At 34.4% G+C, this 11,394-nt stretch overlaps 1 protein-coding gene across 1 annotated transcript in view; it reads left to right on the top strand.

Annotated features, from left to right (window-relative positions):
- Positions 1-11,394, top strand: part of LOC106466974 (poly(A) RNA polymerase, mitochondrial-like) — a 90,849-nt gene that overhangs the window by 72,033 nt on the left and 7,422 nt on the right. Inside the window, exon 6 of the mRNA XM_022395061.1 lies at positions 5,305-5,365. Within this exon, the coding sequence (XP_022250769.1) occupies positions 5,305-5,365 (61 nt within the window). The remainder of the gene's footprint in view (positions 1-5,304; positions 5,366-11,394) is intronic.

Genomic DNA, 11,394 nt, shown 5'->3' with positions numbered 1-11,394 from the left:
GTCGAAACGTACATTTGCTGTTATGTTAAACTTATATTAAAGTTTTTCTTCATTACCCATTCAGGCCGTCTCCAACCATTACTAGAACTATCTTGTTTGTAAATAATACTTAAGTAAAACATTTATTTATACCCAGAAAATTCAGAAATGTTCAATAGTGCAAGTCAAACATATTACCAAATTAAAACTGCTTGAAAATAATAGATGCACTACATTTTCTTTCAATCTCAATAAGTAATTGTGATTTCACTCTACAAACATTAAAATCTACAAGCATTTCAGTTGCCTTACCGGTAAAACATTTCTTTTCCAACACCATTAAAAACAATAGGTCCATCATGTTATTAATATCTGTGACAACTTTATGCTTCTATTTTTGAGAGTTTGACATAACCTAGGGGCTACCACACCAGACTATGGATCCAAGGGACCATGGTTTAGGAAGAAAAATCCCAATTTGCACTTTGAGTTCATGAGTGCCTTAAGTCCCATTATTCCTAAGAGTTGGTGGTGGGTACTGTTGACTAATTGCCTACACTTTAGCCAAAAATTCAAAATTAGGGATAGCTAATGCAGATAGCTCTTGTGTAACTTCTGAAACAAACTCACTGGTTAAAAAATCCCATGTTTAAGAATATTTTAAGTCAATACCAAAGTAGAAAATTCTTTATCATCATTAAATGTAACATCAATACTCTAAAAAAACAATCTAAGCTATTCACTTTGACCCAAGCCAATTATTTACCTAAAAATTGTGTTCTTGAATAGAGTTAGGCAGTTAGAATAATTTGGTAATAGATTAAATGTAGGGCTCGTTAATCAGTTACATTCAATTAATCGATTATTCTCATGAAACTAGTCTTCCTATTTTCAGCTTGTTTTGATTTTTGATAAAGACATTTTCAAACTACCTTTCATTTAATATTATAGTAATCTTTGGTACAACAAGAGTATGATTAATTTAGTTAATTACATCAAAAGCAAAACAACTTTTTGATTACTTTTTTAACTCTAACTGTTGTACATAAAAATGTATCATATAGGCAAAGTAGCAAATCGTGCAACAAGCTGAAACATGATTAATACTTTTCATGGATTTCTTCCTAAACACTTTTGTAAAACTAAATTAATTAATCCTTCTTTAAAATAATTGTCCTCAAATTTCCAGTGATAAAACTGTTAAAGATTTTTGTCACAGTGTGTAATAGCTAATATATATATATATATATATATATATATATTTATAATTCATTGAAAACAAACTCATGACAATCCTAGAAAAACAAAAAAATGCAATGTTTACTATTTGGCAATAAAATTTGTGATGATATAAGATGACCTCTTTGTAGAGATTAAAGTGATTCATAAGGTAGAATTTGAATTATTATAAGAAATATTAAAATAATGGTGATATAATAAATCACCAGTGTGGAAAACTTAAATATTAACTACTTTATAAGAATAAACAGTATCATAAGTGAGAAGTTGTTGATATTGGGAAAAAAAGTGTTAAAAGAACATTTTACAGTGATTAATATTCTTACATTTTATAATTCAAACTGAAGAAGCTGTAGAAACACTTGTGCATGCTGAGAACTCAACAAATCAAATCTGCATTATTATTTAGACATACAAGGTAAACAAACTACAACATTACTGTAGTTAGTTATGTAACATTTTAAGTTGTGTAAAGGCAAAATTCATGTATAAAGTCAGACCAGTGGAAGTAGTAATACCTAATAGTTTGATTATTTGGATAGTTAGAATAACTGAATATATAGTAATAATCAGACACACTAACTTCATTTAGTTAACTAATTAGTTTCACATCTCACAAAAATAGTTAAGCTGAACAACATTGGTTTAATAGAAAATAATGAGAAATCATAATGGCAGTATTCTGATTACTTAGGTACATGTATTTGTAACAATCAGAAACTAATATTGATTAGTGGATTGCTTCCATGATAGCAATTAATTAATTGGTTATTTTACATAATATTAATTGCTGTAATCAGTGTCTTAGGTAATCTATTTAATTGCCCAGCTGTACTCTTAGATATATTACATTTGGGTACATAATATGCAAATACTGATTGATGTATAATGCCACATAGAACAGAGATATTTCTGCATTCTGGTGCCATTTTCAAACTGAACAGCTGCAAGTAGAATGTGCTTTTCAATATGCACGTTTGGCACCTTTTTGGAGCTTCAAACTGAGCTTTGAGGAGAAGAGTTCACCTTTTAAGAGCATAAACTCACTGTGAAAGTCTAGTCACTGTACAGTCTTATTTCTACTAGCTGATCATGCAGTTCAACTCATCTGATCTATTCATATTTACTTCCTTATTTTCTTTCTTTTCAACAGCCCTACTAAATTGAAGGCTACTAATGCCCTATTGTTTCTGTTGCTGTAATAAATAAAATTTTATATCTTTAATTTGGCTTCAACAACATATTTTGTCTCTTCTTTCCTTTGTCATAAATTGTTGCCCTTTCTTTCTGCAGACCAGATCCATGAATCTTTTGATTATGCCACCAGAATGCAGAAATATCTCTGTTCTATGTGGCAGCTGCAAGCTCAAACATAAGGTCAAGAAGGACACAATGCACTATCTAAACAATCCCACAAAATAGTAGATATGTTCCTTGACAGGTCAAGCTACAAAAAGTAACATCTAATGTTGAATTTATTACATGATCTGTACTGGATTGAGAATGTTTCAAAATCAGAACCTAAGATAAATTTTAAAATCTTATGAATAATAAAGGTATATTATAGGAGATTAAGATATGTAGTATATATATATATATATCTACAATGTATATACTCAACATTACATATTAACCAATACATATTTGCAGTATATGACATCAGTGTTCAGCAGCAAGCCACATAGCCACAGCAACCAATTTCACTTTTGGTCACATTTCCCCAGCACACTGAAATGCATAGACAGCTTTCAAGCATCTCCTAAAAAATTAGGCTACACTAACCCAAATAATATCACAAAACTAAATGTAATTATTGAGGAATGCAAGCAGAAATTGCCATTCCAACTATAATCAACCATCCAGGTCAATTTTGTATTGTCAGCTACATGATACATGCATATACACTCACACACAGTATGATATAGAAAAGGTACCAGGGACAATAGCAAAACGACTTCCGAAACAGTCTTACCTCCTATCACACAAAAGCTATCTCAATCGTTATCTGCCCTTTAAGCTATCTGCTATTCCCACTCAATCCTCACTTGGCATAAAACAGTTTAGACTTGTTTATTTTTTCCGACTGTGAATACAATTTTTGATTGTGCTTTGTTGCCATTTGATTTCATTTGTTTCCAAGAATTTGCATTCAAAAATTTCTTGTTCCCAAATTCTTCATGCTTTAGTGTAAATTCAAGGTTTCCTGTGGCGGACTATGATATTACCATGACATGCAACAATGCACATGGCACAACTTTCCAGGACATAGGGTTGACTTTATCTCCCTTGGAAGTACATGCCTTGGTTTGCAGGGAGTTAGGGTCTTACAATCGGCTGGCATTTTCTTCCTCTTTTCAATGTGACACTGTTTCTGATGAAGAAGTCACTCATTGAGTTGCTACTTTGGTCTCTCTTTTTTCAGGCACCTTCGACCAATTGCTGGCTGCCGTGTCTTTCAGTTGGGGGAGACTTATTTTTCTCCTCCTTTCTTCCTCTAGCTTCAAGTTCTCCCAGAAGAATTTTGGTTTTTCAATATATACACTTCACACCAAGTTGATATACCCGTGGTAGGCCTGGTTCCTATGCCCTTTGCTTGACTGGCTCCAGCTTGCTTCCTCTCGTTCTCAGTCCAAAGTTCACACTCCTCTGGTCCTACAAGATGCAGAATGGATTGTTTTCCTTATGACAAGAGGGACCTCCTCTCAATACCCCATTCTTTTGGGGAGATCTTTCCAACCTCAGTAGGGCCCAGCCTTCTCCTTTTTGTCTTCAGGTTTGGAGTGAGCAGTTCACATGGCCCTCACATTTCTTATGGCTTGATTGTTCTATCCCTTTCGAGATGTTGACTTCCTTGGAAGCTCTAATTCCCATGTGTCGAACTCATATTCATTCCCTTCAGTAAACACTCCTTAATCACTTGTACTTCCCCTTAGATCCCTGGATTGTTGGTTGAACAGAGTCCAGACCGTGGCAGGGGTGCTGCTTACTCTGGCTCTTCCAGATTTATATCTGTTCCCATACTCCTCTTTAGGGGCTGACGTTCTTACCTTAACTCATGGGAGATTTCTGGTCTATGGTCAATCAAGGAGCCTTAGGTGGTGCATTGAGCCTTGTTCCACCTCCTACCTCTTCTACTGGGGATGGTGATGGTAAATTCTCACCTCTCAGCTGTGGTCACTTATATCATTGAGCCAGGGGGTACTGATTCCTGGTATCTGTGCTTTCAGATCCTAGGTCTCTCTCCTGAGCCCACCATTCTTCACCCAGTAGTTTGTCAAAGGCTTGTCTGCTTCGTCCAGGTCTTGCTCTCAGGTAGCCTTGTCTATCTTCTTCTGTTTCTTCTGGGTTTTGTCTTCCCCCTGTCCTTTCACTCCATTCCTTTGCTTTGCTTATTGGAATCTCAATGTGGTCCTTTATGCCCTTTCCCGTCCTACATTTCAGCCTTTTTTTTAATGTTCCATCTACCTTCCCTTCTTCACTACCTAATTCCTTTTTCTCCTTGCTCGTGGTTGTCATTCAGATTTTTATACCACTCATGTTAACCACATCTTTACCATTCCTCTTATGTCATCCTTCTTCCCTAGGACCTATGCAGCCAGTGACTGTGTTCATGCTTTCACACTCATTTCCTTATCTTCCATTTCACACCTGTACTTCCATTCTGATCCAGATAGATTTTTTTATCTGATTCATTCCTTCAAGTTTTATGTGGCATGTTCTGCCTCCTTTCTGCCACGTTCCTGAATCATTATTCCCTGGAACCCTTCATTTTCCAGTGTTCTGTAACCTGTTACTCTCACTGGTTGGGTTCGTCAGTTCATCCAGCTGGCTTATTTGGACTTGTCGATGGAAGGTTGCTGTCTCTACAAGGTCTATTTGCATTAAATTTGTCACATTACTATGTCTTTTGCTGCTTGCCTTCACTGTACTTTGAAGGAGATTGTTTGGCTGGAATATGAACTACTCTCAATACCTTCATCACTCATTATCTGCTAGATCTAGCTGTGTCTTCTTCTCATCACATGTTTGTTCAGCTTTGCCTTGGGTAAGTCTTATTGCTTCCTTTTATCTGTGTTTACTTTTCAGCTTCCTTAATCTTAGCATCTTCTTTATGGATTTCACCTTGTGGCGGGAGTTACCTGGTCAGGTAAGTAATTTGAAGTAATTATATAATGCTCACGGTTGAGATGGGGTATTTCTGTTAAACCACTGGTTGCTTTCCCAGTGGTGTATATGTATATCTATGTATTAGAAATCATTAAAATTATATCTTTGATGGACCATCACTCATGGACTTTATGAGTAAAGCAAAAAGGGATTTCGACCCACCTCACTGATCGGATTCGGTCTGCTTTTCAAAATAGGGAAACACAGTCACCCCTTGCACTGTCTCCTGTGTGACGTTCTTCCAGACTCCCCACCACCTTTTTACCTCTCCTTTTCTTCTAGTGGAGCATGGGAGTCCTTGCCACTCTCAGTTCCCAGTTGCTGGGATGGTGAACCATGGAAGCTTCTTCCTGAGTGCAATTTCATATTACTATTCTTATGCTCGTTTATCCACTCAATGAGAAGAGGGCGAAGCTGGTTTCCTACTTGGGCTTCCCTTGGATGTTTTTTGCCTGGGTGAATCACACTCAATAAAACCAATGATCAAATGATAGTTGGGATCGGCCTACGCATAATCTTCCTCTTAATTCCCGGGTTCAGGATTGCAACATCCTGTTCCTACGATTGTGTGCAGTAGATGCCTCTCTTTTAATAAATTCTGGTTGCAGAAGGTTCTTTCCTGCTTCTACGGGTGGATTTGAGAGACTTCCTCTGCCTTAACACTGGCAATGGGACGTCCGCACTCTGTTCCCACAGTTGGACAAATTCTGCTTGTCCTCCTCATAATTATGGATACTGTATGTATCTGTTCTATATTTACATTTGAGTAAGTTATGATTTTGCCTGTAATACTGGTTACAGCTTTCCCAGTTCTTACAGTTGAGTCGAGGCAATGCCAAGACCTCATAATGCTGGGTTTGGTTTGTCATGCTTCTTGCTCCCATGGGGATTTGGGGAGTTTGTCTGGTTACAGCCATTGCTCACTTCCTTTTCGTAAGAATTCTGATTGCTTGACGTAAGGCACTCTATTCACTTACAGTTGGGATTGTTGGGTATTGATAACAAGATCCACATGCCCTAGCCACTTATTGTTGTTACTTCTTTTTTCTCGTTATATGCTGCTACAGTTTGCATCTTCTTAACACTTTTACAATCGTGCAAGCACTACCATTTCTGCCCATTTGATGTTCCTTTCCTCATTCCTGGGTGAAGAGCATACCTGTTCCAGAAGTTGTGCAGTATCTCACACCTGTGCTTCATTTTCATCTCCAAGCCCACTCGTTCATTCTGTGTGGTCACTTTTCCCTTGGTTTGTTCTTTTTGTGCCTACACCATCCCTCCACATTTGCATTGTTGTGTTCTAGCTTTTGTGTGAGTTGAGGTAAATCCGTTTTGGAAGTTAACATTTTCTTATAGTGAAAATTTATTTTCGATAGGTAATTATCTCACACACTTCCCACCCTTCCTCGCCAATAAAACTGGTGTTTTTATTGTAGTACATGCCAATTCTTGAAAGTGAGAATTGAATGGGAATAGCAGAGGGAGCTAGCTGCACTGTTATAAGCGTCACAATACTATTAGTGGATTGTAGTCACAATATATACATGTTCAGAAATGGTGTGAAACTGGTGCGCTGATTACTAAAAATTATTTTTGCAATGCTTAGAGGGCTGACAACAATTGAAATAGCTTTTATGTGAGAGGATGTAAGTATCTATAGGAAATACATTTTCAGTGTAAGAAAATGTTAGGTTACTTAAGTCATCATACACAGCAATCAGTCCAAATTGCTATGGTTTTTTCACTAACACTACTGTTTTCAACAATCCACTCCTTTAAATAAACATTAAAAATAACTCAAACAAAAATATAGCAAAATGGTACACATTCTGTCTTGGTTTATACAGTCCATGTCAAGTTCTTGTAATATGTTTGAGCATAATCCTGTTACTAAACTCCAGGAAGAGTGTATGGACTTATGAGGCTCAAACATTTTAAATTCACCCAGGAAGTTTCTATTATCAAATATCAGCCAATATTCACCTCAAAATTTAACCTGTGTCCTTAGAAAGCAAAGATTGCAAAGTCTTTTGATTTTTTAGTTTCTAATCACCTATAGCAGTTAGGAACCAGTTATCAGTATCCTTCAATCTTATCATACATGCTTATCTGTCTTAACTGGGATTTTTTGAGAATTGTGCTGTCTTCTGCAGAAATGCCAACTTGATAGGACAGAAAGCAAGGAATACCTCAACCTAACTTTTCATTGATTTTTCAGTTAACTGACCATCCTAACTACTTGTCAAGCAGTTAATCCCAGCCAAACTGAGTATGATGACATATCTGTGTCTTGGCTAATCAGCAGAAAAGACACTGCTCCTTTACTAGCATTTCCTCCTGAACAACCAGCATCTTCTTTTTCATCATTAGTTAAGCTAAGTTTATACAACATAGTGCTCTCACCATTAGAGCCAACTTGCTCATGCACCTTTGATTCCTGAGTTAAACGGTTCTCTAGAGACTTGTTGATTATGTAGAGTTAACATGGCTCATGTTATGGTTTTAAAAAATGTGTACAGAATTGTTAATTTCTCTTTTAGTACAAGCTTCATTCCCATAGGAAAGATATCGACTAGCTTGGATGAATTTGTAATGGCCTTTGTTCTATAGTTAGAAAGCCAGAAAATTGTAATAGTTGTGGGACATTGTCTGTTTTTTTGCATGTTATTATTCTGTGTTCTTTAGTGCATTATTTAATTAAATAAAAATTGTTTAGTGCACTACTACCTTTAGCACAGAAAAAAAAGGGTTAAGTTGCATAGACGGGTCAGCAAAAAAGTAAATAAAGGCCCAGGTATGTACTTTAATTCTTGTTTTTCATGTGTATTCTTTATTTATTGTTATAAAAGTTACCAAAATGTAAAAATAGGAAACTTTGTAGGTTAGTTAAGGTTAGATTAGGTAAAATATATAATATAATAAAAAATGTGAGTTCGGTAGCAGCTCGTAGTCCGGATAAAACCACTTCGTGGGCCATATCTTGCACATGCCTGATAGAGACATCTAATACAGAAGAGACAAATACCCCACCACTTTTTCCAGTTATTGTACATACACTGTTACTAACAACTATGTTAAATTGGCTTAGCTTTACCTTTTGGTTAGACAGTTATGCCAAAAACCCATTGATTTTGTGTGTGTTTAGAGGACCAGTCCAGGTATGAAATATAAATTGAATTTTATACTAAATTGTAAATAATATTTTAATTTTTTAGAGCTGGGTGATTAACAGTGTTTACTGTCAGATTAATCTATATCCCTAGTAATTGATTACATTTGATTAATTGATTAGTACAATTTACAACCAAAAAGAGAGGGAGAAGAATGTTGACAGTGAGTGCTGCCATACAGTTTCCTTCCCTCTTATCAGCTGTTCAGAATTATCCCATTATGTAGTTTTGTGCTTAAGAGCAAACCATTATAGTAATGTTTCGATTACGTGGATAGTTGGAATTACTTAAAATATTAATAATGGGAAACCCTAATTTCAGTTAGGTGAGTATTTTCTTGGCAACTGATTTAATCATAATTTTCGTTAATCAATTGTTGAAATAATCAGTCAGATTGGAAACTCTAATTTTGATTAATTTATGCAGTTATAAGTTTGATTAATTTATGCAGTTATAAGTTTGATTAATTGATTAGTTTATGTAAATTAATAAATGTAATCACTTCTCACAGGTAATTGAGTTTATTAGTTAAATCACCCAGCTGTATAGCCTTTTCGGTTTCTGTGTTCTGAGGTACATGTTGGTTATTATCTTATACATTGTATTACTATTATTTTACTATGTCACTTATGGAGTCATAAGCTAGAAAATCAGACCCACCTTTCGCATATTGTCAATAGTTTTCTCTGACATCTTATATTATTTATAACCAATAGAAAGCCAAGATTTTAATCTGCACCCAACAGCAAAAAACAAGAGGTCACAGGTGATATATTTCTTCTTTTTTAATATATATTTATTTTATTTATTATCATAGAAATAACTAAAATGTAAAAATTAGAAACTTAATAGGTTAGATTAGGTAAGGTAATGAAAAATAATAATAAAAAATTCTTTACAGAGTATGCTCTTGAGCAGCTCATACATTATGTCATTCAATATGGTAATATAAGTTATGTATTTGCCGAGTGATTTACAATTTGTGTGATGAGATTATTAGGTAGACATGGGTCAAAGTGGAATAAAACAAAATTAAGTATAAGCAATGTATACTGTTATGAGTTTTAAACTATTTAGGATAAGCAACTGCAGTTTTGTGCTACAAATTGCAGTCATTCTAGAAAGAACAAAAGGGTAACTTAGATTTATTTCTTATTTTGTTATGGTGGTTACGAAGTCAGTCAACTCGACTAAATGCATAGAGAATTAAAGTAGTGAAAATAACAGATAAAATATAAAGTTCTACTGAAAAAAAACGTTTTATAATTATTTAGGTTTTAGAGTTTATGCAAGTAAAATTTGACAATGTTCAGGTGAAGAAAAGTATTTTTAATCTTAGCATAAAAATCCTTTGCACTTGGAGCAGTAAACACACTCACTCCATATATTCACATACAAATCTTAAGTAAAAATACTTAATTAAAAAACCTGATTTTTTGTTTACAAAAGACTTGTAATGTTTACTGAAAGCTTGCTAAATTTTGTGAAGTTATAGTATGGAAACTGATATTTACTTTAGGGTTACAGAGTCAGTCACATCTATTAAGCAAATAGCCAGAGGGTTCATTGAGGAGTATGGTCTAAATTTGGCTAACAGAAATTGGTCACCCAATATTGTGTCCTTTTAAGAGTTATTCATTCTCTTATATTTCCAACAGTAATTTGATACAAGATCAACCTCTTTGCATATGCAAAAAAAATGGTGTCCTATATAATGATCAATCAGTCAAAATAAAATTTTGTCAACACAGATTGCAGCATTCAAAAACTTATGTGAATTTTCTTCTATGTTAGTATCTTGTTGATAGCAATATGACAACAAATTTATTGTTCTCTGTGTATGCTGGAAGCCAGCTTATTTAAAAACTTCTAAATAATTAGACAGTTGGTATTTCAGGTTCATTGGGAATGTTTAATATTGATCGGCAAATGAAAATTCAAGAACTGGTCTCCTAAAGTCATTCTATTCTGATTGCTCTTAGAGCTGACCATTACTCAATTAACTGTGTTATGTGTTACAATTTCAAAAGGTTTGAAACCGAGCTAAATGATAACTTAAATTCAGTAGTTAAATAAATGCTGATATGTATCCAATTTATGATATTTGCCAACTAGATTGATACATAGTTTCTTTTTTAAAACAAATGTTTTAATATATATAAACAATGATACAATTTACAATAATAATTATTACAAACAATGATTTATATACAAAAGTTGTACAAACTTACAAGCAATATAAAGTCTTCTTTCTAGTCTGGAACTTCCTTGATGTCTTATCGAGGGTTTACGATGAGGGAGTTAATTTTGAGTTGACGTAGGTATAATTCACTTAACAGGGAGCTGTCTAGCCCTGTAACTCTTGCTGATCACACGCTTATTACAGGTCGAGTTTCCACTGATGACATTAGGTAATTTTTTCGTAAAAGTACTGATGTCCAATGTCAATCCACTGAAGTTAAATGTTGAAAATTTATAATTGTTCCTGTTCATAATATCTGAAGTTTCCCGATTAATAACTGTTAATCACAGTTATTGCTTATGAAGTTTATAACTCACCAATTACAGCAACTCAATAATAGATATTATTTTTGGTGCATCAAGTTGGATTATATTTATAGCCATGTGGAGAGTTTCTCGGAATTTCAGTTTTACGTAACAATACTGACGCTAACACTAGTGTTCACATATACACATATATTGTTGATTCTTACGCTCAAGAATCTTCTACAATTTTAGAGAATAGGCAGAAGTTTCCAATACATATTTAACTGTATAAGTTATGTACATTTCTAAATATAAACTTAATATAAACAAACATTGATATTAAAATAAATAT

This window comes from Limulus polyphemus, unplaced genomic scaffold (assembly GCF_000517525.1).
Source record: "Limulus polyphemus unplaced genomic scaffold, Limulus_polyphemus-2.1.2 Scaffold2444, whole genome shotgun sequence".
NCBI lineage: Eukaryota > Metazoa > Arthropoda > Merostomata > Xiphosura > Limulidae > Limulus > Limulus polyphemus.
The sequence above is the reverse complement of the archived record's forward strand: the minus strand, read 5'-3'. Positions and strand labels throughout refer to the sequence as shown.